The sequence below is a fragment of the Sphaerulina musiva genome, assembly GCF_000320565.1.
Source record: "Sphaerulina musiva SO2202 unplaced genomic scaffold SEPMUscaffold_5, whole genome shotgun sequence".
NCBI lineage: Eukaryota > Fungi > Ascomycota > Dothideomycetes > Mycosphaerellales > Mycosphaerellaceae > Sphaerulina > Sphaerulina musiva.
Genome location: NW_016017387.1, coordinates 45,643 through 73,516, shown reverse-complemented (window position 1 = coordinate 73,516; position 27,874 = coordinate 45,643). Strand labels below are relative to the sequence as shown.

Genomic DNA, 27,874 nt, shown 5'->3' with positions numbered 1-27,874 from the left:
AAGACCTTGAGACCACCACATCGACGGTGCCAAGCATTATCTGGGCGTTCTCGGCGGGTGAACATCAGCACAAGGCACATGTCCACCACCACATGGGAAGGATGTCGTGGGCTGGCTCTAGCCTCTAGATGACTCTTTTTTGCCAAGAGAGACTCGCAGCCAGTCGGAGAGGCTCGCATACAGCCCTAATGCCATATCCAGTGCAGCCATAACAGCGCCATCAAGGCACAGACCAGAGATCGTCGAGCGCCGACCTAGGTATGTACGGCGAGTATCCCTTCTTTATCTAATGAATGAATGAATGAATGAATGACAGGTGCCTTGACGAAGAACTGGAATGCCACATCTGGCCGCCTGACACTATCCCGCCGATTCCAGGTATGCCCGACTCCGGCACTGACTTCTGACACGCGGGTACGCCTTGGCTCCGCTGGCAGGACTATCACGGAGTGCTCGGATTCCGTGTCACTTGCAAGCCGCCGTGTCTACGGGTGGACAACAACTTCCGTTCGAGGCCCTTGGCCCTCTTGCATAGCACAACGGGCGAGGCGTTATGGACCAGAGCCCTCAGATTGGGCCGTTGACAGTAGGCCTCGGAAGTTTTGTCTATAATCTTTTCTTGTCATCGTCTTCATCTTCATACAGGTGATGCTGCTGCGAAGAGATTAGAGGGAAAAGCCTCCTCACACCAGTCCTTGGAAGGAGGTACCTAGTTTTTTCTTCCAGCACGGTAGGTAGGATATGATGATATTCCGTTCTAGGGCCGTGAGTGAGTTACTGTCTGAGACAGCCAAGACAGACCAAGAAACCGCGAGCATTCGGCACGCGAACAAAGTAAGCCCTTGCCCTGAACCGCCGATTGGCTCTATCTGTGTCTCTCGAGTACGAATGATATTTTTGGGTGGAATGGATCATCTACAGGCTCTCCTACTTCTCACCTACAATGAAGTATCGCTCGTACCTATGATAAAACGTCTGCTTAGTGTTCAGCATTGACCTAAGTGAGGGAAGTAGAGGTACCTACAGTACCCACTGCTGTCTTTCTGCAGTCTGGTGGTTTTGTGGATCAAATCAAGCTTTTGCCTGGCTGACAAAGTCTGCTACTTTAGTTTGAGCTATTTTTCAAGCTTATCTCGGCGAATCGCCGAGAAGCCTAGCTTTTTTTTCTCTCTCGCACACGGCAGACACCTCTTCGTATGTATGTACCACGTGTCGCGAAGCGAACTGCGGACGGAACGCTGCGTCCGATCTTCTTTTTTTTTCTTGGTTTTTTTTTTTGTTTTACCGACTTTTACTATATCCGAGAGTACGAGGTTGGAAGGAGAGTCAGTCGTATATTATATTCGACGATGGTGATTGGATGTTGTTCTGGAAAGCGACGCTTTTTACCTATAATTAAGACTGTCATCAAACGATGTGCGGCATATTTATGAAGTTGGCTTGCCGCAGGATCGGATAGCTCAGAACACACCCCAGAGATACGATTGGTGCTGAATCCTGGAGGCACACACTGCCAGACATGCTTGGTATTCTCAACAGGATCAATGTGGTGGTCCCGATGATCACGGTATGCATACGGCCAAGAATGCGAGAGGCGCTCTTAGGGCACACCGAGTCTTATTATTATTATTATGCATCTACAGAAGATAGCCCTATCGGCTACTACTGGATCGAGACTGTTGTTTGTGCTGACGTGGTACTTCCTATAGGGTACACATCATGTACCTTTTTTATTCGTTGGACGCTACTGCAAATTCCTCTCACAATCCTGGCTGGCTGTGAGATGTACAAGGGAGTGGTTACAGCAGGGATACATTACCCGAGACTCCATAGCAACTTTAGAGAACCATGGCGAAGAACAGGCTGATGCTGATGCTGAACATACACAGCTCGCCATCATTACGGGCATCGAAGATTCAGCCAGTCCAAACGATCGTCGTTGCACTAGGCCCAACTAGAAGAAGTCACAGAGACGCCATACTGTACCTCCTACACCCACCTGCAGATACGGAGTGGGTATAAACGCACGCGGACCTGCTCTGCTGCTCACCGTTGGCAAAGGCACCATCTCGTTTCCGTCTCGGGTGTGGGAGGCAGCAGCAGCAGCAGCAGCAGTAGCAGCAGCCCTCCCTCCCTCCCTGTTCCTAGCGCCTGGGTAGGTTTTAGAGTATAAGGTTAAAAGTCTTGACCAGGACTGAGCACGATTATGCTCCTCTCTCTCTCTCTCTTTCTCTCGGCTATCTTTTCCGCTAGTCGTGCAAAGCCGTTGTTGGATCGAGCGTCCGGAAGCGGCAGCTCGTACTTCCATGCTTCCAGCTGCGATTGATACCATGCGACTAGGAGGTAAGACTAAGTCGGGGACTGTCCACACTCGCCGAAGCATACGATATGCTGGTCATGCCCGTCGCTTAGTGTTGCCGTGTGCAATCATCATCATCATCAGCCATCGGTACGGGTTCACTGCATACGAGCGCCGCGGTCAGGAGGATCTCTCTTTCTCTCTCCCTGTGTGTCTCTCTCTCTTGCTCATCCACCGGTCGGCCACAGTAAAGAAGGAGAGAGAAAAGAGAGAGAGAGCCACCACGCTCCGAGGCCCGCCTAGAGGCTAGAGATAACGTCAATGCAAGCCTCTCTCTCTGGGCCGCCACAAAACGTGTCGTGTGAGGGACGGCTCGGACAGAGAGAGTCACAGAGCCAAGACTACACAAGAATGTACAAGACACTTGCTGTTCGCTTGTCCACCTCGGCCGCCAGGACCAGCCCATAGCGGCTGATCGTGCCGTGACAGTCACTGTCAGTCAGTTTGTCGGACTGGCGCTGAGGGGGTGTTTTATTCATCTCATCAGTGGGTACATACCTGGTGGTACCCTCGGCATGTCGTGTGTCTCTTTCTTGTGTCTGTGCAGCAAACGCCTCTTTCTCTGCCTCTCTCTAGGGCTCTCTCTCTTTCTTCCTCTCGCTTCCTCCGCTCGCTCCTTACAACGCCGCGCGCGGATCGGAGCGGTACAAGGCAGTTTTAGTCCGCCAAGCACAGTTTTATGCGTCGCGCCAATACTTTCGGCTAGTTCATTCTTAACTCTAACCTTCTATCCATGATCCACCCCAAACACCCTGCTTCTGCTGCTGCTGCTGCTGTTGCTTCTCTCTCTCTCTCCCTCTCTCTTGAGTCTCTTCCCACCAACCCGTGTGCTACAATACCACATACCGTGCATATCGTCGGACTTTCCGTCGCACACGAGAACCTTCCCGTCTGTTACTCGCTGCTGTTCGACGCGGATCAAAAGTACGTCACTTTCCTCCCTTCAAGTTCTGCCTGCCTTTGCACCTCCTAACAGCACTGCAGATTGTCATCTTGGGCCTCGTCAGCTCTACCGCACCATGAACGGCATGGAGACCTATCATGGTCATGTGCGAGCTCCAGCAGACGCCATCATCTTGTTTGAGGCGTGTCGCATCGGACTGCTCCCACGTGTGCAGCGACGTCTGTCCGAAAAGGAGCGGCAATCTATCAAGTCCGGCTCTGTCTTTGTATGGGACGAGCGTGAAGCTGGCATGCGACGATGGACGGACGGAAAGTCCTGGTCCGCGAGTCGCGTTTCGGGAAGTTTTCTCACCTATCGCGAAATGGAAGGCAAACGTGGCGGCTCGAGCTTCGACAAGAATGCCAATCGCGACGGCATGATGGGCCCGGAAAACGACTCCGATGGCGGGCCAGACGGGTATCGCTACAAGCCCGATGGTCTGATGAAGCAGTCGTTCAGCATTACCACCAATCAAGGTCAACATCTGCACTTGATCAGCTATTTCTCTCGATCGTCGACCGCTGCGAATGGTCTGATGGCGCCCTCCAACGATCCGCAGCTCAGGCACATTCGACCGGAGAAGGGCATGTATCCAGATTCGACCGTGCACGAGCAAAGCAACATTCCCGCTGTAACTCGAGGACCTATGGGCTATCCAGGCTACACGCATTCACCCACTCAGTATGGTCGGCCGTACTATGCGCACCCAGGTTGGGCGCCACCCAGCCCGATGCATACTCCGCCACCGCCTCCTGCCTACTCGCCATACTATCACCACCCGCATGGTCCATATGCACATGGCATGCATTACCCACCGCCGCCGACTTCGTATGGCGGACCACCTGCCATGACGGCTTTTGATAGGCCACCGCCGCCACTGAGCAACAGCGGTCTTCCTCCGCCACCATCAGCTCCTTATGGGCAATCGCATAGCAGCTATGGGCACAGCTATCCACCTCCACCCGCCACTTACCACTCGGCGCATTCTTCGTACCAGCCACCTCCACTTCAGGCTCCGCCCTACCCCTCTACTCCCTCGTATGGCCAGCAATCGCAGCAGCAGGCAGAACCACAAACGCAACAACCCACACCTGCAGCATCTGATTCTGCGCAGATCGCGGATAGCCAACATTCATCATCGTCGGATCTGAAGTCGCCGTCAGAGCCCCAAGCTTCCGCAGGCGCATCGCCACCCGTCGTATCCTCTGGACAAACCATTCCCAGCATATCAGCGATGCTCAACGAAGGCGGTCCGCCCCCGGTTCGTGCCAGCAGCAGAAGCCCGGGCACTGCCGCTCGCGCCGCTCTGCATGACATTCCCACATCCAAGCTGGGGTTTGAGGCTAGCCGCGATATGCAAACGATTCGCACTCTGGACAAGACTACACTGAAGCATAACTTCTCATAACCTGCGGGGAATCGGGAAGCAACCGCTAGAGGCATAGCTCGGTAGACTTTTGGATATTTTCAGTGCTCAATTAGCGATGGCGCTGGAGGTGTTGTTACGAATTCATGGGTTGGATATGAGCGAAGGGAGTTGCCAAGTTGAGCCTGCCGGCCATATTGCCGCCATAACGACCATATACTGTGAATCTATCCCATCAACGATCATGAATCCTTGCATTTACTACCTTAGTTTGAGCTCGTGAAGAGTGTGCTCATTAATAGCCTAATACGGTATGTGCACATTGTAACCTTTGCGGAAGGTGCGTGGTAGGTGGGTAAGGTCCCTTCCATACTTTGCTGCTACGGTACCTCCTACGTAAAGAGCGATGAGGTAAGCTCCAACACTTGACGTAGCTCCTTACCCACCTAACCCTCAATACGGGCATACATGTACCTTTTAATACATGACATTGTGCCGAGGAACTTGTATATTTCTTCTGAGATCATAGAGCATGTGCACATGTCACAGTAATCTAAGGATGTGGAACCTACCAGGTGTAGAGTGGATAGATGGAAGAATGGTCATCTTGTAAACAAGAACAGCAACAACAACGGCCTTTTTCCATTTCGAGGCATCAGGTTTCAGGTAAAGTAAAGTAAGGGAACTTGGAAGGTAAGGGAAGGGGGCATATGCGCCGAGCTTTCACTGGGGTAGGTACTGTTGAGGAGAGGTGAGGGAAGGTAGTATTTATCATGTAATGAGATGTACCTTGAGAAAGCTAGTGAGCAAGCAGACAGGCAGGCAGGCAGACAGGCAGGCACAAAAGGGTAGTCAGGTAGTCAGGTAGTCAGGTAGACACGGACGACTGACTGATTGATTGACTGACTGACTGACTGATTGACTGACTGACTGACTGATGCTGTCAGGTAGGTAGGCATGTACTTTCGCGACCATAGACGTGCGAGAGAGAGCCCTTGGTGTAGATGTATCATAGCTGCTTGCTTGCTTTCTTTCTTTCTTCCCAGATTTTGTCCATTCGTGCTGCTCCACCAATACCTACCTTCCATGTCCAGCGTAAACTCCCCGTCTTCAATCACCTATCATCGCTGATAATCCACATCGCTCGTTCGTGGGTCGTAAGGGGAGGAGGAGGGTTGGTTGGTTGGTTGGTTGGCTGGCTGGCTTCATCACCACGAACCAGGCGTACTTGGGATTCTTTTCGCGCCTGGTCGATGCTCGGGAGCCGAGCCTGGAACACCCGCTACAGGCGATGTAGCACTACTCTTTGCTGCTGATGCGCCTCCTCCCCCTGACTTTGCTTTCTTGGGGTCTTGATATGTGTTGTTCCAGCCCAGACGGGATTTGTATGCGGGCAGTTCGGCGTTCTGCCAGGCGTTGACGAGGACGCTGGGGGAAGAAGAAAAATAAAAGGGAGTGTCGAGGGTTAGCGATGAGTTCCTTTTGAGCTAAGTGGTTTTGTCCTCTCTCCCTCTCGCATTCTCTCCTCTCCTCTCGATGACAAACTCACCTTTGCGCCTTATCCGCAGCCTGTTCCGCCGATCGGTCTTTCACTCCCACTTGGAGTCCGCCGTCCTTGAATGTCATGTGTTTCTTCTCCATCTTCTCCTTGCCCTTGGTCGTGAGCTCGCCCGACCAGAGGAAGATCTGATAGCCGACGAAGGCGAACGCTCCCACCACCACAAACAGGATGAACAACGGTATTAAGCTCACTCCGTTGGCCATGGTTGCTTTGCTTGCGATCGTATGCTTCTGCTTCTGGTGCGGGGCGGGCGATCTCCTCCACAAAGTTTCTCGACGGCTTGTTCACGGCGGATGTCAATGGATGGCAGGCAGTACTGAGGATTCGGCACGTGGCCGGTGAGAGATCGCTGAAAGGAGCCTGTAGTCAGAGAGACGATTGAGATTGTCAAGTAGTTTTATGCGACGTCGCGTTTGTGAGTTAGATAAGAGTTGCTTTGCTGATGGCCCTCCTGAAACCCACGCATGCACCAGCCGGATGGACCCTGGATCACGACTATCGCGTCGAAAAAGTGGGATAAGGTACTGGTTTATGGTTGACACGTTTTCCAGCTATAAAAAACTACCTTAATTGCACCTCCATCCATCGTCATGGCCGGGTCTTGTTCTTTTCTCACCTGTTGTCTCACATGAAGAGGCAATCCCATATCATCAGACATTCAGACTCACATTCCCAGGTCAATCTTCCACAGCACCAAGACGAAAGCTAGCGAGACAACAGGGTGTCACGAAGTCACGAGATGTCAACTGCCAAGGAACTTCATCGAAAACAGGTATGTCTGATATGTTACCCATGCTCTCAGCCGTATTCCTTCTATCATTAGTACCCGTACCAAACCCGTAGAATCACCTCTCATGAGTCTCATCACCGTATTCACATGGCCGATGGCATGTGATAGCGTACCGCTCTCGGTGGCGCTCACCGATGGCTTTTTTTTGTTTAACCTGTTCTCGCTTCGACGCAGCGGGCGCTATCGAGATTGGCGTCACAAGCTTTCAGCTGCTTGTCAGCTCACTCACTCACGCACTCCACTCGGTACCGAAGTGAAGGACGAAGTGAAACCCACAGATTCGCTGGGGTTGCACTATCCACTACTCTGTGTAAGCTGGGCGTACAACATCCTTTTGTGGACCAGCAGGAAAAGGATGTCTGTGTGTCCGGGCAGTTGTGAGGAGAGGGCCGGAAACTAACTTCTGGAATCGCTGCTCGCTGGAAAGTGCCCAAGAACGTTTCTACCTTAGCGACGGATGAATTGCGGTGTCGCTCGAGGATTGATTACATCGTACTTGTAAGTTTCGCTGCGCCTGCTCTCACACATTAAATGCCAGTCACTGCAGATTTGTTGTACTCATGCAAGCCGTTATGGCGGCCATGGCTTCATCAACTCGCACTACCCAAATAGCTGGTGCTGGAGTATAGGAATTTGCTCGATCTGTGAGGCTGATTGGAATGGCGATGTGGCAATAACATCTATCAAGACATTCGGTTGCTCAGGCAGTATGGTCAGCAGAGCTTATTGGCTTCGCTGACTAGGGGCAAGCGACGACAAAGGTCCTGCCTTGCCTAGTGCAAAACGAAAATTCTCGTGCCAGGAATACGAAATGGCGCAGATCTGATTGAATGGGAGCTGGAGTCGTTCCTCTGCAAGCCCTGTGTCTATCTACACACACACGCACACGTACTGTTCGTTGCCGCTCACAGGACTATAGCATGCCTGCATACTCATCATCAAGCTGTGCTGTCTGGCTCCTCAATGCCCTTCTATCACATCCCGAAACGCTGCTTTTTGACACTCGCTCATGATTCTCGCCTGTTTTGCAATATCCCCCAACCTCCCAATGACCTTTCCATTCCCTTCCGCAAAATCATAAATCGTGTAGGGAATCCCCACCTCTTCGCAGAACTCCATGACAAACTTCTGCGCAGTCCTTAGATTATGTCTCGGCATCCTCGGAAACAGATGATGGACAGCTTGGAACTGCAATCCGCCATGGAAAAAGTCCAGCCACGTCGGACAGTCCACATCCATAGTCGTTCTCAACATGCGCTGCGGGAAAGATTCCGCCACGCCAAGATCTGAAGTCGACATGGCGAAATGAGAAAGCGTGATTTGTACGTGTACGGGCATGGTGATGGCGTGGCTGACCAGCACGTAGAGGAAGCGATGGAGGTTGGTGTCTACGGATTTGTAGACGACGAGATAGCCGAACCAGTACCAGAAGAAAGCTTGGCCGGCCATTTCGAGGTAGCGATGCCACCAGGCGGGACCTTTGCGAGGACCTTGACCCAAGAAAATGTATTGCCAGGAGAGGACGTAGAGGTTGAAACGGCCGAAGGAGAGGATGGGGTAGTACAGATAGTGTTGGTATTTGAGTACAAATTGTGCGAAAGGGTCGTAGGTCATGATTCGGTCGTAATATGTTGATGTCAAGTTGGAGAAGAATTTGTGGCTGATAGCGAAAAATGGCATGTGTTGGATGTCTGGGTCGTGTTCGGTGGAGTTTGTGACAATGTGGTGGACGTTATGGTTCCGTTTCCACCAGCAGCATGAGAGGCCGCCGAGGAAGTCTGCAATGAGGATTCCGATGGTGCTGTCGATGTGGAAGTTGTGGGTGATACCCATGTGGCCTGCATCGTGGACAGTGAAGACGAGTTGGTGCCAGAGCATGCCCAGGAAGGCGGCGGAGAGGATATACCATTGTTTTTGGAGAAAGTAGTAAGCTAAGCAAGCAAGGAGGGTGTAACGTGTTGTTTCGATGGCGTAGGCTGTGTAGTTGCAGCTATACAGACCAGCAGCCTTCAGCTTCTCGTCCAGTTCCTTGTACTTGTGTATGATTGTTGCCTGCGTCTTCTGGTCCAGTGAGGGGTATGTTGCGAGGTCATGGTCACGCTCTTGTTGTGTTCGCTCCTCTGCCGGGTATTCCCTCTTGTCATGTATCGCTGGTTCCCCAATAGCGAGCGTATCAAGCGATGTTGCAGAAGATTCGCTCGCTCCAGCACAGCTTCCTCTCCGCCTGCGGATGTTACTTTGGTCGTGGTCTGAAGCTTCAAAGAGTGGCGAGGATGTCTGGGAGCTTGCCGACGAGTCTTGTGTTTCATCCTCCTCGTCCTGCTCTTCTACCACTGATGATGATGTTGCCCGCTGCTGCTCCTCTGTCCTGAACTCACCCCCTTGTATCGGAGGCACAAAGTCCGTCCATTGGCCTTCAATCTTGCCAATGCAGTACTTCTGCATCAACTGCTGCGTCTCTTGCGAATGGAAGGCTTTGATCTCGTTCGAAGCATCTCTGCCGACCATATGAAGGATAGCCTTGTCGCCTCCCGGATGGTATGGAAGCCATGCGTCCACCTTCAACACAGCTCCATCGAGGATAACCACCTTGCGTCCTGTGGCAATCAATGCTTCGATGTTGGCTCGAGAGAGCAGTACGTCTTTGTAGCGACTGCAGTGGCGAGGCGTGGCCATGGTACGCTGACGAGGACGAAGGCAGGCAAATGAGTGTCCAGTATGCGCGGTCAGATCAAGTCTTAAGACATGGAGAGAAAAGCGAGACGTCTTACCATCTCATCAGACGAGTTTATTATTGACAGAAGCTCTCCATGCGGGCGAGGCATATGCAGGGTTGGGCTCTTCGGTATCCGACTAGCCGGTGCCCCGGCCACTCACTAGCTTTACTAGCCGGAGAGACAGAGCTCTGAACCTAGCAAGAGGCCAAATCTTAGTTTTCGGAAACTTGGGTTTCGGAAACTTCGATCTTCAATCTTACGTTATAGTCTACGCATTTCTATACGCATTTACGCATATATTTCTATACGTATTTACGTACTTATTTATATAGGTATTTATATCCGTATTTATATATATATTTACGTCTATATTTGTATGTATATTTATATATATTGAGATGTACCTAGGTACCTAGGTAGGAAGCAAAGATATAGGTACCTTTTATATAGTAAGAGAAGAGAGATACCTCCTATATAGAAAGGGAAGAGAGAATATCTTATATATAGAAAGAGAAAAGGGATACCTTATATATAGGAGTAGGCCTCTTCTCTCTAGGCCTCTTCTCCCTATACCTCTTCTCTCTAGGCCTCTTCTTCTTAGGCCTCTTCTTCCTAGGCCTCTTCTCTTTAGGCCTCTTCTTCCTAGGCCTCTTCTCTCTAGGCCTCTTCTTTCTAGGCCTCTTCTCTCTAGGCCTCTTCTCTCTAGGCCTCTTCTCTCTAGGCCTCTTCTCTCTAGGCCTCTTTTTCCTAAGTCTTTTCTCTCTATCGTTTCTTTCTAAGTATCTTCTCTCTAGGCCTCTTCTTCCTAGACCTCTTCTTTCTATCTTTTCTTCCTAGGTATCTTTTTCCTAAGCCTCTTTTCTCTAGGCCTTTTCTTCTTAGGCCTCTTCTCTCTAGGCTTCTTCTAAGATGATAAAACACGTTTGTCGACGAGTCAGTGAAGCTGTCGCAGGCATCTGACATACATAGAAGTGTAGGTAAGGTAGGTACCTAGGTAGGGTATCTCCTAGGGAGCTCTGAACCTAGTAAGAGGCCAAATCTTGGTTTCGGAAACTTCCTTCTAAGAACTTCGATTTTGAAACTTACTAGTATATATCTATTCTCTAAATTTCTCTCTAGATATACGTCTAGATATACGTATATAGGTATTCTCTCTCTTTCTTCCTTTCTCTCTTTCCCTTTTTCTTTCTTCTACTCTCCTTTCTCCTTATTCTTCTTCTTATTCTCCTTCTCGTTCTACTCTATATTCTAGAAAGAGAAGGAGAAGGAAAAGAAGGAGAAGAAGAAGGAGAAGAAGAAAGAGAAGAAGAAAGAGAAGAAGAAAGAGAAGAAGAAAGAGAAGAAGAAAGAGAAGAAGAAAGAGAAGGAGAAGGAGAAGAAAAAGGAGAAAGAGAAGGAAAAAGAGAAAGAGTAGAAGCCTAGAAAGAAGAAGAAGAAAAGGTCTAGAAAGAAAAGATCTCTTCTTCCTAGGCCTCTTCTTTCTAGGCCTCTTCTTTCTAGGTCTCTTCTTCTTAGGCCTCTTCTTCTTAGGCCTCTTCTTCCTAGGCCTCTTCTTTTTAGGCCTCTTTTTTCTAGGCTAGGCCTCTTCTCCTTAGGTCTCTTCTCTCTAGGCCTCTTTATTCTAGGCCTCTTCTTCCTAGGTCTCTTCTTTCTAGACTTCTTTTCCCTAAGCCTCTTCTTCTTAGGTCTTTCCTTTCTAGGTCTCTTCTTCCTAGGTCTCTTCTTCCTAAGTCTCTTCTTCTTAGGTCTCTTCTTTTTAGGCCTCTTTTTTCTAGGTCTAGCCTTTTCTCCCTAGGCCTCTCCTTCCTAGGTCTCTTCTTCCTAGGCCTCTTCTTCCTAGGTCTCTTCTTCTTAGGTCTCTTCTTTTTAGGCCTCTTTTTCTAGGCTAGGCCTCTTCTTTCTAGGCCTCTTCTCCCTATACCTCTTCCTTTTTAGGTCTCTTCTTCTTAGGTCTCTTCTTCCTAGGTCTCTTCTTCCTAGGCCTTTTCTTTCTAGGTCTTTTCTTTCTAGGCCTCTTCTTCTTCTTTCTCTTTCTTCTTCTCCTTCTCCTTCTTTTACTCCTTCTCCTTCTTCTTTTCCTTCTCCTTCTCCTTCCCTTTCTTCTTCTCCTTCTCCTTCTCCTTCTCCTTCTCCTTCTCCTTCTCCTTCTACTCTATATTAAGATCTAGGAAGAAAAGATAGGAAGAAGAGGCCTAGGGAGAAGAGGCCTAGGAAGAAGAGACCTAGAGAGAAAAGACCTAGAAAGAAGAGACCTAGGAAGAAGAGGAGACCTAGAAGGAAAAGGCCTAGAAAGAAAAGACCTAGAAAGAAGAGACCTAGGAAGAAGAGAAGGCCTAGAAGGAAGAGGCCTAGAAGGAAGAGGCTTAGGGAGAAGAGGCTTAAAGAGAAGAAGCTAGGAAAAAGAGGCCTAGAAAGAGGCTAAGCCTAGAAAAAAGAGGCCTAGAAAGAAGAGACCTAAGAAGAAGAGACCTAGAAAGAAGAGGCCTAGAGAGAAGAGACCTAGAAAGAAGAGGCCTAGGAAGAAGAGGCCTAGAGAGAAAAGGCCTAAGGAGAAGAGGCCTAGGGAGAAGAGGCCTAGGAAGAAGAGGCTTAGAGAGAAAAAGCCTAGAGAGAAGAGGCCTAGGGAGAAGAGGCCTAGAACTCGACCTTCCTTCGCACACCCGCACACCAACGTCCAAGACGTCTTCTCCAACACGATCAAAGCATGCTCCCTCTATCCCGCTAAACACTCGATCCCAATGGCCGACGTCCTGCCCATCCTGCTGGCCTTTCCGCCCGAGAAGTCCGTCACCACGCCCAAGTCCTACGACAAGGCCATCCACGAGTACTTGAAGAGCTTGGAGACCATCGACGAGACGACATACACCCAGAAGGTAGAGAAGCAGAACCTGCTCGAGCTGCTGGACCCTGCCGTCAATTCCATCGCCTACCTCCGCACTCTGGTCGCACAACTCGAGGCCAGCAGCAACGATGACCACGAGCATCTTGATGTGCTTGAGACTCGCACGCTTCTCTTCTTCGCCACCTTCGACCCCGTGCAAATCCGTTATGCCGGTACCGACTTTCTGAAGCTATGGCGCTGGCTGCTTGGCAGTGTCACTCAGAATGACGATATCGATCTGACTTCCGTCGTCAACGCCCTGCTACGTCTGGACCCTACCGCTGGCACACTGATCACTCCGCACTTGGAAGTGGTCCGCCTCTGTCTGGCGCGGAGTGTTCCCAGTCAGGCACTTCCCATACTGGATAAGGATGTCTACGCTTTGCCTGCCAGGAGTCAGAAGGGTGTACCAGAGGAGCTGCCCAGCGATGAACATGAGCTGAGCAATGCATGGATCACAGAAAAGAGTGGCTTCAGTCTAAGAATGGACACTCCGCAAGTGTTGGAGTACTACCTCGTTGGTGCTTCCATCTACATGGGCTTGGGCATCTGGCACCGCGCAAGAATATTCCTCGAGGCAGTCATCCTTTCGCCTTCTCTATCCCACACTGCCAGTGCATTGCAGGTCGAAGCATACAAAAAGTGGCTGATGGTTGGCCTGATCGTACAAGGCAAACCTTATCCAGAACCAAAGACGCACGATCCGGTCGTCCTCAAGCATCTCAAGACGTTATCAAGGATGTATGACGAGTTTGCCCTCGACTTCGAATTGCGGAATCTCAAAAAGCTCCAAGCCGATGTTGAGACGGGCTGGCGCGACGTGCAAGAAGACGGAAATGCGGGACTTGTCAGAGAAATGGTCGATGCTTGTATGCGCTACAGGATCATCGATCTGCAAAAGACCTACGCTGCCCTACCTGTCACTCGCATGGCGAAGCTCCTCGACATCGCACCTGGCGACGCGTTGCAGAGCTTACAGCGCATGATGCAAGAGGGCCACCTTCCCGCAAGTCTCTCGGGCGCTGGGACAGACACCGTGTTGCGCTTCCACGACACCACATCTTCAGAATCTCACAGCGACCTGGAAGCCCAGACGCTTCGCATACAAGCTCTAGTTACACAGGTGCGCGACGCGGATCGTCGACTGCAGCTCACAAAGGAGTACGTTGAACACGCCAGACGCAACGCCGCGCGTGGTGGATTTGACAGTGATCCTGCGGATGCCATGGACCTCACTTGGGATGCGTCAAGTACGATGCCCAATGCAGCGGACCTTGATAACGACGAGGATCTCATGATGTGAAAGAGACATACGAGGCCAAGCACGAGTGTCATGATGATTGGTTTTAGCGAGGCGTTTCTATGCAGCGTAATAGTCCATTGTAGGAAGAGTGCTTTGGCTGCCGAAGAGGATTCCGCCTTCAGGGGCCAGCGCTGGATATAGCCGTAAAGGTAGATATGACTGAAAGACAGACAGTCGCCCATACCTATTCTTCCATACGAAGTGTAGGGCTTAATGCTTCACCTCGGACTCTCATTTCCCCCGGACATGGCGCCGCTGAGCCCATTGAGCTGACTTGACATTTGACTCACACAAAACAGCAACGCTTACGAGTTTGTAGCGAACACTCTACAACCCCTTCTAGAGCAGATATTGGCAAACCCACGCCGCCATCACGTCTGTTCCAAAACATGATCGAATTGGATAAGGCCTAGGCCTCAGGAGCAAAGGAAAGAAAGAGAGAGAGAGAGAGAGAGAGCACGTGCTACTTCTTGCAGTACCGGTACTCTTCTCTGCGGTCTATCGTATGCGTGCTGTCGAAGGGGAACAGTTGCCAACTGGCGGTGAATACAAGCTACCGCCATCGTCGTCACAATCACTGTCATCAAGTAGGGAGCCCAGGAAGTCAACATTTCATCTCTTTGTCAAGTGATGATGTATTGAAAAGAATTATAGGATGAAAACATCGGCTGTTCTTGCTCGAATATGCAGACGCTGTGAGACTTGTATTGAAGTTGGAGTCTTTCTGCTATCAGGCTCGATGCCTGGGGGAATAACCTGCGCATATGCGAGGTACAATCTTCGCCGGGGTTCTAAGTGGGCCATCAAAAGAAACTGGGGATATTACTATAAGATGTATATGAATGCAAAGATGCAACGAGTAGGTAGTGACATCGAAATGAGCAGTACTAATTCTTCCTATGCTATGCCTAGTAAACCTCTATTATTCCTCATCTCTTCTATTATTCCCGTAACGTATTATGTCATACTGACTGGTCCTGTAGCCTTCTCGGTGTGTGCCTTCACGTACTGTGTTGCCAAACCCAGAATTCCTGGCGTGCCTTGTACATCGCCTTCGTCGGCATCAGTGTCGCTCTCGAGTGCTGGGATGCCGGGCGCATCTGCAAAGTCTTTAAGATCACTATCTTGTGCCATGATTCGGCTTTCGGTCACGTCTGACAGATGACCGGCACCGAACGTACTCCTTCCAGTTTGATCACGCTTGCCGTAACGTCGGACGTCTTTCGCAGCCTGCCTGGGGGAGCGAAGCGCAGAAGTTGGGAGATTCCGGGGACTTGGAATCGATGGCTGAGCATGTCGTGGTGGTACGTCTCCTGACTCCTCTGCGATACCACCGGGGATACCACCGGGCCATACAGGCGGTGGTTGCCAGCCCTGTTGCCGACGTGGCGTTTGACGATTGTTGTAATGGCTGTAATAGTGCATGAAATTCTGCACCGAGCTTGCCAACTTGTCGTCCTTCAGTCCGTAGTGATCGTCTCGTAGTCCGTCGGGTTCGGGGATGAACGTGGCTGGGTCTTCGATATCATTCCGCTTCTTGAAATTGAAGTAGGCGAAATTGCACTGGTGACCGATACCATCAATATGAATCGTTTGCTCGCGAAAGAAGTCGATAATCCGCTCGCAGGTCTTTCCGGAATTCTGCCACAAGATCAACGGCGTTACGATCAAGCTCAGAAGCTCTTCCGCAAACACGAATAGTCTGAGCTTGAACATGCCCGAAAACTCAGCGCGCACTTCATCGCTATGTAGACGATTCTTCCAGTGAGACGGCATGTAGTGCGTGTAGAGCAAGACTTCTGTCATGTGAAAGCCCGGGTCATGCAGATCGTTGTCGTCGGGCAAGGATCCGTTCGCGAAGCCAAACACGCCGAGACTGACGGAAAGCCAGTATATAGCTGTTCTGCCAGGCGTTACTTCAAAGCCAAGGAACAGTTCAGGGTCAAACAAGGTCGCGATGGTGAGCACAGCGGCAATAGAACCTGCGACGAAACACACAAAGCGAAAGGCCTGGTCTGTCTTGTCTTTGGGGAACTGCTTCAGGTACTCCGTGGCGAATGGATGTGCTTGGCGAAGTCGACGCCGGAAAAGATGATCAAGCTCGTTGAACTCCCGCATCTTCCACTCCGCATACGGCGCAAAGGTGCGGGCGCCAGCTCGTGATGGGTTCTTGGTAAACTCGGTATAGTTCTTGAAAAAGAACAAGATCACGTTGTATCCGATCGTGAAGGGCGCAACGATGATGCTGACCAATGCCGCAATTCGAAGACGAGCTCGCAGTGCCTCGACCTGCGCATGGCGTTGCTTGATGTCAAGCACAAATGTACGAATGCTACCCGTCTCATCGAAGATGAAGTTAGTGAAGCAAAAGTTGATCGACCACTCCAAGCTCCTCGAGTAGAAGTGACGTCTGCCGAGGAATGGAACAGGGAGCGTGAAGTCGAGCAGGTCTTTGTTGTACATAGCGACGTAGTAGTTGTCCTGTCGCATTAGTCGATTGGCAATAGCCTCTGCGTTCAGTCGTTGACGCGGCTTGTTGAAATCGAGATACTTTCTACCCTGCTCAGAAGGATCGGCGGCGGTTGCAATGTTTGCATTCTGCACTTTGACAAGGCCATTCACAATCTCTCCCCATGCCACGGTCTGAATATCCTGATCTCCCACCCCGAGCACATGCTGGAAGAAGTCTTGCATCTGGAAGAGCCTCCTGACATCTCTAGTGTACCGGAGAAGCTTGAAAAGCCAGTAGAGGGTGAAGAAGAAAAGCGCGGTACTCTTGTACCACGGCGCTTTCGCCATGCACTTGGGCACCATAATCTCAGCAGTTGACTTACTCGTAGGTAATTTTGAGTAGTCGAGACAGGTGGTGAGGAACATGGTAAAGCTGAAAGCGAACAGCTCGGTCAACAGCGTCAGGACTCTCGATAGTAAAATAGACCACACGCCATGCTGGACAAAGTACTGGTAGACCTCTAGCAGGAATGCATCGAGATTGTGTGCGTTGGTGTACAACCAAGTTGCCTCTGCTTGCGGATTCGGCCGTAGTGTCGGTCTGGTTGCCGCGGTACCTCTCGAAGGCCGCGATGTCGGACGCGAAGATTGGGGTGCCCGAGATGCATACCTAGACGGCCCGGGCTGATCTTGCGATGCCTTCCATTGGGCCTCTGCGCGGGCAAGCTTAACCTCCGCTGGGGTTTTAGAGTGTTGTCTACTAGGCCCAGCCTTGCCTCGCGGTTCTAACAGCAACGACTCCGGTACGTCTTCGTCTTCCATACCTCTCCTCTTTGCAGCTGAAATCTGCCACTTCTGCCGAGACTGCGCTGCCATCATTTCAGGGCTTTGGTCAGGATCGGTCGGGGTAGGCTGATATCCCGCACCGTCGTAAAGAAAAGTGTCAGGGTCGTCGTCGTCATCGTCATCCTGGAAGCCATCCGTATATGCATGATGTCTCAAAGCCTCCACGTCGCCGCCGCGCCTGACAGCATTGCGTCCCATACCATCGTAGACTGAAACATCGCCCTCAGCCACGGGCAAGAACCGCGACAGCACGCGTGATGCTAGCATATCGCCCATGATCAGTTATCAGTAGTACCCTTGGTATTGCAGTCAAAGGCTCAGGTGTCGGCGGTGTTGCGGTCGAAGGTTCAAGGAAACGTCCGTCTATAAACACCTCCCGCGATAGGGCGATCACCGGGCGGGAGGCTTCGTCGCTGCGAATGGGCTTGCCATGCTCGAATGGCGGAGGATAGAAGAAGCGTCGGTGGATATGGTCGGTGTTTCTGAGTCGGTAGGGTGTACAGGTTGGAGTGAGCGCGTGAAGGTAGGAGAGGAGGTATGGTGGAGCACAAAGCGATGGTCAAGTGACACTCGCATGTGAAGGTGACAGCTCCGTATGACGAAGGGTCCATCCATAGTGGCTCGGACCGCGTGCCTTATCGGATCCGAAGTGTCTAGCGTCTCCCCCGGAGCTTCCTCCATAGTCCATTCACATCCTCAGGCTTCTCCACTGTCTGCTCCAATGCATGACCATTCACCTACCTGACTAGTCTTCATCCGGCTCGTTGAAAATCTTGCATACCAGTCTCTTGTCGCCCTCCAATTGCTTTCGCCGCTAGACTGCTGCCAAGCCCACTACCAGCCTTATCGCCACTCACTGTGTCGCAGTGACACACCGTGTCCGACGCCAAGAGTGCCATTTTGTTCTACAAGAACAGACGCATCCTCCATTGAACGGACGATGGCCACAGCCCTTTACAAGTGAGCCATGTCTGACTCTGGGGGATCGGAATCAAACGGTCGTTTCCTGCAGTATGAAGAGCCAGGAAGTAAGTCTACAGTAGGGATTCCGCACGCCATGGAGACTCACTTACTGACATTGGTCCGTGCATAGTTGTGGACATTCTCATCATCATCTCCTTCTTCACCTTCCTCTGGGTATCCGGCTACATCTCCAAGAAGATCATTCGAGCCGGTATCATTGGACCCATCCTGGTCGGAATCATCTATGGCACCCCTCTGGCCAATATTCTCGAACATATCTGGCAAGAAACATTCATCTATCTAGGCTATATTGGTCTGATCCTGATCATTTTCGAGGGAGGCCTCTCCACCAGGCTTGATCTGCTACGTGCAAATCTCACGCTCAGCGTTGTCGGGGCTACGACTGGAGTCATCTTGCCTATTGGACTCAGTTATTTGCTCCTTTATCTCGGATATGGCTATGGTGCCGTCGAGACGTTCATCATTGGAGCTTCGCTGTCTGCAACTTCGCTCGGAACGACTTTTGCGGTGATCTCGGGTGCTGCTGCGAGCGTTGACCTCAGTCAAACTCGTGTCGGAGCGATCCTCGTGAGCGCCGCTGTTCTGGATGATGTCTCCGGTCTGGTGATGTCGAGTGTGATACACGATCTGGGAAGCATCGGGAGCGGAGGCGGAGTGAATCTGGGCTGGCTCATTGGTCGTCCGATTGTCGCTTCCATTCTGATGACAATACTCACACCTGTTCTGTCAAAATGGGTACTCGCGCCAGCGTTCCGCAAATTCATCGAGCCATATTTTCACAGGTTTGATCATCTTTTCAACATCGTCTTCATGATATTGATCCTGTCGGCGTTCATATCCATCGCAGCATATGCTGGCACCTCCATTCTCTTCGGCGCCTTCCTGGCCGGAGTCTTTCTCACATACCTGCCTTCGCAGACGCCGGATGGGCCCTTTGTAGTGATGAGTAGGGAAGAAGGAGAGAGAGAGAAGGATAAAAGTCCTACGTTCGTTCACACATTCGAGTACTATTGCTTGGACTTCCAGGTATACATTCTCGAGCCTCTGTTCTTCGCGAGTATCGGCTTCGCTACCCCATTCCTGGACCTCTGGACTGGAGCTGCCATCTGGCGCGGATTGCTGTATACACTGCTGATGCTGATTGCCAAGTTTCTCGTCGGCATCTGGATTCCGGTCTGGGCATATTCTCTGGGGCCGAAGGTCGACAAGAGCAAGCCGAACGCTGAGACCGCAGACAGTCGATCTCGGATCACCAGGATGAAAGGTGGCGTCTATCCGGGGCTTCTCCTAGGAATGGCCATGGTTGCTCGAGGAGAGATTGGCCTCCTCATCGTTGAGATTGGGTACAACAACACGACATACGTCTCGCAGGCAGGTTTCCTGACTGCCATCTGGGCAATCATGCTGAACACCATTTTGGGCCCTATCGCTGTAGGCATTCTGGTCAAGTATAAAGCCGACGACATAGCGCAAGGAGATTGGGGTCTGGTGAAAGCACCGGGTACATCGTCTCCTAATGACGAAGATCATCTACGAAGCGAGAGCCAGACGTTCGCGTGAACGAGTAGTGAATCACTCCTGGGCGCCAATTGTGTGCGCTCTATGCACCGCATGCGGGAAACGGCTTTTCCGTGGTCTTGCGCTACTGGGTGAAGCAGTAATTTCTCTTCTGCACCTCAGAGGTTCCGACCTGAATCCTAACCGCACAGCGCACACCATAATGTTGATACCGCCATTGCTGGCATCGCGCTTGGAGAAGTCAAGCTTTACTCTCATTCGTCGCTCCGAAATACATACAGCGCGCAATGTGATGGCGGTATCACAACTTCAGACGCCGCACGTAAACCTCATCCCTCGATCTACGGAAGCTACTGCACAAGGAGACCATGATGCTACCGCCTCAAATGCTGCCTGCAGGCACGCAGAGATGTAAACTCCTACAATCGCAACAGAACTTCGGAGTCGTATCTACGGGGCCGCCCTTGATGCGACAGGCGGGATGTTCATCATAAAAAGAAGCCTCGATAACAGCGTCCGCGGCGCCAGACGGTGGGTTACCAGACTTGAAGATCGACAGAGAGAACAAGATCTCATGCTCCACGCAGGCGTGACTTGAAGAAGTCGTCTGCTATAGATTCCGTAATCTATCAACTCGCCGAGGCCACTTCTGAGCCCTCAGTTGATCATCAGCAAGCGTTCTTCATTTGAGGTTAGCACATAAGACCATCAGGGTGCGAAGTGCCTAGAGCTACCAAGCGCCGTGAAGGAGATACAGATAGCATTCAAGCTTCAATAGACATACAGCGCTGTAGTTGGCAGGTAGTACTCCATCCAATCCTGTGTCGTCACGAGTCTTCTCGGGCTCTATAAGTCCAGCTGTGGCTCCGTCATACCGTCAATAGCAATTGGTAGATTGAAGAGACTATAGAGAGCAATTCCATCAGCTTTGAGAATGAGGTGCCTTGTCCATGCTGTTCAAGTTTGAGTAAGAGGTAGACAAGAATTAGGAGGTAGCGGGAGGTGAAGTTCCCGTAGTATCAGGTACATCCCAGTATTTTCCGCCAAGACGGAGCCATTTGTCTGACCTCATCTTCTCCATGTCGCGTCTTCCTACATTTGCTTGCTGCACGCACGCGCCGGAAGGCGCAAACAGCCGAGATGGCAGTGTCTACGACGCCCGTGGTCTCTGTCGGCCTACAATCACCGCATCGACCTGCCACCAGACGACCGATGGAGCCGAATGTGAGGAATATCGTGCTGGGCGAGCACCACATCAAGCCTGACTACCCGTCCTTCTACCCGGAGGACATGGTCGGCGGGAAGAAGACGGAATGGCTGTATGTCTGCCAGAGCTGCTTCAAATACACCAACGAGCTGTTGAAGTACAGCGCGCACTGTGTAGGTCCATACCGGAACGGGATGTGTGTGAGTGTTGCGCAGAGTGAGCTGATGGCAGTAAGAAAGTCTGCCCGATGAAATCAGAGCCACCACACGGCGAAGTCATCTACGACCAGGACAACTATGCAATCCACAAGCTCGATGGAGAAGAGCACAAAGTATGACAACGGGTAAGGACATCGCCACATCCTGTCGGTGCTGACAGTGTGCACAGCTGTATGCCCAGAACCTGTCTCTTTTCGCCAAACTCTTCTTAGAGACCAAATCCGTCTTCTTCGACGCCTCCACTTTCCTCTTCTACACTCTCGTCCTTCGTGACCCATCCAGCAAATCCAACCCCCATGGCGAAGTCGTCGGCTTCTTCTCCAAAGAGAAGATGTCATGGGATAACAACAACCTGGCCTGCATCGTAGTCTTTCCTCCCTGGAAGCAGCGCGGTCTGGGTCAAATCCTCATCGCAGCATCGTATGTCTTGGGCAGACGGGAGAACCGTTTCGGCGGCCCCGAGCGTCCTCTATCGGCGGATGGGAGAAAGAGCTATGTCAAATACTGGACCGGAGCAGTCGCTCGAGAAGTGTTGCTCGGAGGACATGGTAAGAAGGTATTGAGTGTCAAGGATCTGGCAGAGAAGACGTGGATCATGCCCGAAGATGTTGTCGTCGCGCTGAAAGAAATGGACGTCTTTGAGAAGAGGAAGACTGCTAGTGGGAACATCGTCGTGTCGAAGAGCAAAGTCAGAGCATGGGTTGAGAAGCAAAACGTGAGCCTCGACAGTATTGTCGATGTTGACCATTTCGTAGAAGATAGCGCAAGTGAAGACGAAGAAATCAACAATGTCTAGCACGAGATATCCGTGTTCCTAGTGCTGATCTATGTTGTAATTGTACGGCCGAGAATAGCATACGGAAGACTAATCTGTTACGATAGAGGAGACCTTGGGATTGGCGGGAACGAGTGCATCTATCCTCTCCAAGTAGCGTAGAATCGACATCTCCGCGCGATCGCAGGAGCATACCGACTTGTAGCGAGTACAGAACTGAAGTACGAAACTTTATATCTTCCTTAAACGAACCGTACGAGAGGGTACCGAGTACAGAACTGAAGCACGAAATAGGAAAGAAGCTGCTTAATATTTTCTTTAAACGAACCGTACGATAGTATACCGGCAGCTTGCGACTATATCCTTAGAAGACTTTTATTCCTACTTAGATAGACTCTATAGGAAAACAAACTTCTATATAGGATTGTATTCTTTAATATAGAAAGACATACAATATATAAGTATAGCTTGTATTATACTTAAATATCTAATTTTATAGGTTTAAGAAGGGACTTTTCGAAATTAGTATAGAAAATAGAGGTTTTTATATATAGTAGAAGGCTTTTTTTATATAGTAGAAGGCCTCTTAGGGTTAACTCTTAATACCTTAGGCTATAAGGTCTTAGGTATACTTGTCTGCTTATAAAGAATTTTCTTAATATATCTATTCTATACTAAAAACGCGATTACTATACTCTATTACCTACTATAATTAATAGTATCTCTCTACCTTTCTATTAGCTAATCTTGTATCTATTCTATAATATATTACTATATCTATAATATATTACTATATCTATAATATATTACTATATCTATAATACGTCGCTATATCTACTATCTATAATATATACTATATTTATAATATTAGTAGTATACTATACTATTATTAAGCGACTAGGCGTATTTTTTTATATAGAGTATTAGGGTAGAGCCGAGAGCTAGGTAGCCTAGATAGGCTGTACTACTTCTAGTAGTAGGCTATATAGAGTACTTTTCTTCTTTTTATAATAGGGATAGGATAGATATAATTAGGACGTAGAGAGATATATACTCTACTCTACTATAATTAATATCGCTACCTTATAGTATGCCTTGCTTTCTAATACTACTCTCTTTACTACCTATAGCTATTCCTAAGTCCTACCGGTTCTCTACCTATCCTACTCCTTTTACTATAGAGCTACGCCGCGACCTACTATAAGCTAGGCCTATCTAATCGTCTACCTAAGGACGGCGATAGGAGAGAGGGCTTTATAGTAATTAGTAGAGCCGAAGGTAGGGTTTTTATAAACGGCAGAAGCCTAAATTATAAACGGTAGGAGGCCTACGCTAAGCTTAAGGCCTTAGGCTATACAAAGTCCGGAGTAGTTATATAACCTATATACTCTAATACTTTTATACTTTATCTTAATACTATTACTATTACTATTACCGTTACTACTACTATTAGTCTATATATTAATATAGAGATACTTAATAAGACGCTCGCGCGCGCTGTACTAATAGACGCCGAGCTAGAGGAGTTTATTAATATACTCCTCGACGACGATGTTATAGCTACGGAAGCAGATATAGACATAGAGATTTCAGAAACTAACCTAGTAGCGACTAATACCCTTAAACCGAGCTAATTATAGAGTAGAGAAAGAGATAGACTTAGTATAGGTAATAATAGCGAAGAGGGCGCTAATCGCTCTAGAATTAGCTCTAGATTTGTTAAAGAAGAAGACGATACTTCGAGCGATATAGAGACTAAGGACGAGGCCTCTATTACTATAGCGTCTACTATACGCTATAAGATTCCGAAACCGCGTATCTAGCGCTTCGCCTTAGAGTCAGATACCTATTAATACATCAACGCGTATAGTAAGCGATACGGCTTTAGCTAGACAAAGAATAGTAGTAGAAAGTACAATAGTAGCGACGAGGTATAGAAATACGCACTTAAGTACGCTAAAGGTAATAGGAAGAACAAACTCGTCCTTAGCCGTTAGCTATTAAAGAAGAAGCATATATAGAAGTTAGACTGTTAGGCGACAATAACTGTTTACGCCCTTAATAAAGACAACCTATTAGAGACCGAATAGACGTTCTCGCTCGGCTAATATACTAAGCATAATTACCTTAGTATCTTATTAGCTAGACTAGCCTTCTTCCGCCGTTAAGAGCGCTATAATAGGTTTGTTATATTTATTGCTAGCTGTCGCAAGAATAGAGCGTCTCCCTAATTAGCGCGTACTATAGCAAAGGATAAGTTTATTACTAAGGCAGGTCTATTAGATATAGCGGTAGTACTAATACTACGCGATATCTACAACGAGTTCGCGCGTATTCGGTATACTATAATCAATATACTTACGCTAGTAGACAAGGTACTCTTAGAGCTTACGGACAACGACTTCTTCTTAGCCTATAAGGTTAGCGGCAATAGGCTACGCTACGTATTCTTCGCGTACCTTCGGCTCGTAAGTATCTATAAGGATAATACGTATATACTAATATTCGACTATACTTATAACGTTTATTCGTCCGGCTTGCTACTACTATATTTCGACTTTATTATACGCCTTAGTATTGTCCTACCTCTAGCGTATATACTAATACTAGATAAGACGTTTAATAGATACGAATAGGCATTTAAGATACTATAGCGCCTATTCGAGGAGTACGAAATCGACGAGCCGGATATTATTATTTACGATCGCGATAGAGCTACAATAAACGCGCTTGAGTCTATATTTCTATATATCTAGTCTATACTCTATACCTAGTATATAGATACAGCTGTCGAGGTATAGGTATATAAGATATTCGGATAGTAGAAGAGCGAGGACAGTATACGCTACGTCGCTAGCAAACTCGCTACCGAGTTTATTATACTCTATAAGGTATATCGTAACGCAGGTACCGAGGATGCGTTCGACGAGGCCTATAACGCCTTACTAGAGCGAGCGTAGCGTAGCGAAGAGCCTGCTTCGGACAATAGTACTAATAGTACTAATAGCGCTATAGATATAGACGTAGACGTAGACGACGAGGTAGATAAGATTACGCGGCCTATCGAACTTAGCAAGTACGTATTAGACAACGATAACAACAAGAATACGCTATAGCGATAGCTTAAGATAGTACGCTATCTAGAGAAGTATTAGTAGGTATATAAAGAGAAGTATATAAAGGTATAGACAAACCAACTGCGCTATTATAGCTATAATGTCTCGTCTGCTAGCGAAGGCGCTTACGTAGGGCTTAAACGATAGATATAGAGCGCTCGTAACGATACGCTTACCTTCTTTATAAAGCTAGGGCCCTTCTATAATAGCTATATCGACAGATACAATACTATGCTATTAGTTGTATAGAACAACTCCTTAACGCAGTTTGTCGATAAGGCGTTCTATTATAGTATTAATACTATAATTAGAATCCGCGCGCTTTAGTATATATACAAGCAGAAGGCTAAGTTAGACGTAGAGCGCGAGCATATTCGTAACGATCGTTACTACGTCTATAGCGTATATACTAGCGTGTTTACGACGACAATAGGTATAGCCTACTCTTATAAACTCGAGGGTATTAAAGTAATAACACTTCGTAGCTACGATACATTCTAGTATATTCTAGGTATACTAGATAATAGCGAGCTAGCAATACGAGTACTAGAGGCCGTAGTACGTTTCCGTAAGCGCTTAGACGGCTTAGTACGACAGGTACGCTCGTATGTAGCTAATATAGGTATTTCTACTTTATAGCGTAAACTAATACTCGTAGAGAGACTTAACCCTAATAACCGCGACGCGATACCGCTAGTAGTAGGAGGATTGATTAATACTAGCGATATATAGCTCGCGCGCCGAAATAGCGAGCCTTAATAGCTAATTTAGCAGTAGTCTAGACGTCGCCTTATAGCGCCGCCTAGTACAATCTAGTATAACTATAGCAAGGGATATATATACGGTAAGTACGCCTGTCTTGCTACTAAACAAGTATATAGCGCTCGATATAAACATAAGATAGGTAGAGAGCTATATACTAACTAGTACGGTATATTAACCTAACGACTAACGATAGCGACGCTACGAGCGATAGCGACGCTACGAGCGATAGTAACGCTACAAGCGATAGCGACGCTACGAGCGATAGTAACGCTACGAGCGATAGCGACGCTACGAGCGATACTAATACCCGGCGCCCTAGCCGGTATTACAAACGCTTAACTCGCGGAATTACTAGAGTACTAAGTTACTATATTAGCGTAGATTGCTATACTTGCGAACGGCTGTCCTATACTACCTCTATCCCTCCTAGTAAGAGTATATACAAACGTTAGGCCGCGTATAGTAGCAGAGGACGAGTATAAAGAGTAGGCCTTATTATAGGTACAACCTACTCTAGTAGGTATATAGGGTAGGTTAGGTATTAGCAATATCTAATAGGTATAGGTATTTAGCTAGGTATAGGTATTTAGCTAGGTATACCTAACCTATCGGGTTAGGTACAAACCTAGTAGATATTACGATACCTAGTAGGTATTACGTACCTATTAGATATTGATTTTTCGTAAACAGAAAGAAAAAGCCTAGAAACTAAGTACTCTAAGAGCAAAATATTTAAACTAGGTATTAGAAAAGAAACTGTATATAAGCCCGATATAGATAAGAGGATAAAGAGAGTAGTTAGATCGAATAAATAAATATAGAAGAATATATATACTAGGTTATAGCTTGTAATATTTTAAAACTTAAGTACTATAGTCGGTAAATATAGTTAGTAGGTAAACTTTATATAAGCTTAAACCAATCTCGCTATAATCGTCTCGTAGTATCCCGGAGGCACTCTTGTATAAGCTTAAAGCTTAGGCGTACCGATCGCCTTAGCTCCTCTACCCTATCTCCCTTATTATCGCTAATTGTATCTAAGTTACTAATCCGTTCTATAAGATCTTTTGTCTGCTCTTAGTCTTTACTTAGGATCTCCTATAAAGTTAGAGTACTAAGAAGCGCTTAAGTAGCCTCTATAGCCTCTTAGGCGATAAGAACTCTAGTATTGTACTTATTATTCTAGTAGCGGAAACGGGATACTATTAGTTTAGAGAATGTTAATATAGAGTATTAGCGATTAAAACGACTTTAGTATCGAGCGATACTAAAATCACGCTTATACCTAACTCCGGCTATAGGAATATAGAGAATATCCTAACTATAGGACCGGAGCGTCCGACGTTAGACGCTCCGTCCTAGGAACGTCCTGCTTGCCCCGGATACGACGCGCGGATCTCTACCCGTTACGACTACCCCGGCGGCCCGGGATATCTACCCGCCGCGACTACCCCGGCGGCCCTAGATATCTACCCGTCGCGACTACCCCGGCGGCCCTAGATATCTACCCGTTAGATAGAGATAGCGATAGAGATAGAGATAGAGATAGAGCTAGAGATAGAGCTAGAGATAGAGAGATAGAGATAGAGATAGAGAGATAGAGATAGAGAGATAGAGATAGATAGATATCTACCCGTAAGATAGAGATAGAGATAGAGATAGAGATAGATAGATATCTACCCGTAAGATATATATAGAGATAGAGATAGAGATAGATAGATATCTACCCGTAATATAGAGATAGAGACCGAGATAGAGATAGATAGATATCTACCCGTAAGATTAAGATAGAGATCGCGTAGATCTCTCCCCGCCGCGACGACCCCGGCCGCCCTAGATACCTACTCGTAATATAGAGACCGAGACAGAGATAGATATCTACGCGTAATATAGAGACGGAGATAGAGATAGGGATAGAGATAGATAGATATCTACCCGCGATATAGAGATAGCGATAGAGACAGAGACGGAGATAGATAGACATCTATCCGTAAGATATAGACAGAGACGGAGATAGAGATAGATAGATATTTACCTATAAGATAGAGACGGAGATAGAGACGGAGATAGAGAT

The 27,874-nt window shown here is 48.5% G+C and overlaps 7 protein-coding genes across 7 annotated transcripts; 4 read left to right on the top strand and 3 right to left on the bottom strand.

The window, feature by feature from the left end:
* Positions 1-3,164: 3,164 nt before the first annotated feature.
* Positions 3,165-4,910, top strand: SEPMUDRAFT_149070 (uncharacterized protein). The gene is made up of 2 exons (XM_016905320.1): positions 3,165-3,283; positions 3,344-4,910. The coding sequence occupies exon 2, from the start codon at positions 3,379-3,381 to the stop codon at positions 4,708-4,710; it is 1,332 nt and encodes a 443-aa protein (XP_016760487.1). The 5' UTR covers positions 3,165-3,283; positions 3,344-3,378; the 3' UTR covers positions 4,711-4,910.
* A 531-nt stretch (positions 4,911-5,441) lies between these two features.
* On the bottom strand, positions 5,442-6,639 carry SEPMUDRAFT_149069 (uncharacterized protein). The gene is made up of 2 exons (XM_016905319.1): positions 6,218-6,639; positions 5,442-6,096 (listed from the first exon to the last, which is right to left on the bottom strand). Exons 1-2 carry the CDS (start codon positions 6,430-6,432, stop codon positions 5,877-5,879), a joined length of 435 nt encoding a protein of 144 aa, XP_016760486.1. The 5' UTR covers positions 6,433-6,639; the 3' UTR covers positions 5,442-5,876.
* A 1,195-nt stretch (positions 6,640-7,834) lies between these two features.
* SEPMUDRAFT_149068 (fatty acid/sphingolipid desaturase) lies at positions 7,835-9,770 on the bottom strand. Its single transcript, XM_016905318.1, has one exon. The coding sequence runs from the start codon at positions 9,693-9,695 to the stop codon at positions 7,980-7,982; it is 1,716 nt and encodes a 571-aa protein (XP_016760485.1). The 5' UTR covers positions 9,696-9,770; the 3' UTR covers positions 7,835-7,979.
* A 2,606-nt stretch (positions 9,771-12,376) lies between these two features.
* SEPMUDRAFT_149067 (uncharacterized protein) lies at positions 12,377-14,136 on the top strand. The gene has a single exon (XM_016905317.1). The coding sequence runs from the start codon at positions 12,475-12,477 to the stop codon at positions 13,918-13,920; it is 1,446 nt and encodes a 481-aa protein (XP_016760484.1). The 5' UTR covers positions 12,377-12,474; the 3' UTR covers positions 13,921-14,136.
* A 634-nt stretch (positions 14,137-14,770) lies between these two features.
* On the bottom strand, positions 14,771-17,732 carry SEPMUDRAFT_149066 (APG9-domain-containing protein). Its single transcript, XM_016905316.1, has one exon. The coding sequence runs from the start codon at positions 17,491-17,493 to the stop codon at positions 14,878-14,880; it is 2,616 nt and encodes an 871-aa protein (XP_016760483.1). The 5' UTR covers positions 17,494-17,732; the 3' UTR covers positions 14,771-14,877.
* Positions 17,733-18,046: 314 nt separating this feature from the next.
* On the top strand, positions 18,047-20,419 carry SEPMUDRAFT_65353 (Sodium/hydrogen exchanger). The gene is made up of 2 exons (XM_016909715.1): positions 18,047-18,245; positions 18,311-20,419. The coding sequence occupies exons 1-2, from the start codon at positions 18,185-18,187 to the stop codon at positions 19,759-19,761; spliced, it is 1,512 nt and encodes a 503-aa protein (XP_016760482.1). The 5' UTR covers positions 18,047-18,184; the 3' UTR covers positions 19,762-20,419.
* Positions 20,420-20,844: 425 nt separating this feature from the next.
* SEPMUDRAFT_149064 (MOZ_SAS-domain-containing protein) lies at positions 20,845-21,945 on the top strand. The gene is made up of 3 exons (XM_016905315.1): positions 20,845-21,099; positions 21,166-21,257; positions 21,314-21,945. Exons 1-3 carry the CDS (start codon positions 21,033-21,035, stop codon positions 21,938-21,940), a joined length of 786 nt encoding a protein of 261 aa, XP_016760481.1. The 5' UTR covers positions 20,845-21,032; the 3' UTR covers positions 21,941-21,945.
* Positions 21,946-27,874: the final 5,929 nt, after the last annotated feature.

Coding starts and splice junctions, on each gene's coding strand:
- SEPMUDRAFT_65353 (XM_016909715.1), top strand. CDS start 18,185: ATGTCTGACTCTGGGGGATCGGAATCAAACGGTCGTTTCCTGCAGTAT. Junction 18,246..18,310: donor GCAGTATGAAGAGCCAGGAA/GTAAGTCTACAG, acceptor GTCCGTGCATAG/TTGTGGACATTCTCATCATC.
- SEPMUDRAFT_149064 (XM_016905315.1), top strand. CDS start 21,033: ATGGCTGTATGTCTGCCAGAGCTGCTTCAAATACACCAACGAGCTGTT. Junction 21,100..21,165: donor TGAAGTACAGCGCGCACTGT/GTAGGTCCATAC, acceptor GCAGTAAGAAAG/TCTGCCCGATGAAATCAGAG. Junction 21,258..21,313: donor TCGATGGAGAAGAGCACAAA/GTATGACAACGG, acceptor CAGTGTGCACAG/CTGTATGCCCAGAACCTGTC.
- SEPMUDRAFT_149068 (XM_016905318.1), bottom strand. CDS start 9,695: ATGGCCACGCCTCGCCACTGCAGTCGCTACAAAGACGTACTGCTCTCT.
- SEPMUDRAFT_149070 (XM_016905320.1), top strand. CDS start 3,379: ATGAACGGCATGGAGACCTATCATGGTCATGTGCGAGCTCCAGCAGAC.
- SEPMUDRAFT_149067 (XM_016905317.1), top strand. CDS start 12,475: ATGGCCGACGTCCTGCCCATCCTGCTGGCCTTTCCGCCCGAGAAGTCC.
- SEPMUDRAFT_149066 (XM_016905316.1), bottom strand. CDS start 17,493: ATGGGCGATATGCTAGCATCACGCGTGCTGTCGCGGTTCTTGCCCGTG.
- SEPMUDRAFT_149069 (XM_016905319.1), bottom strand. CDS start 6,432: ATGGCCAACGGAGTGAGCTTAATACCGTTGTTCATCCTGTTTGTGGTG. Junction 6,097..6,217: donor GCTGCGGATAAGGCGCAAAG/GTGAGTTTGTCA, acceptor TTCTTCCCCCAG/CGTCCTCGTCAACGCCTGGC.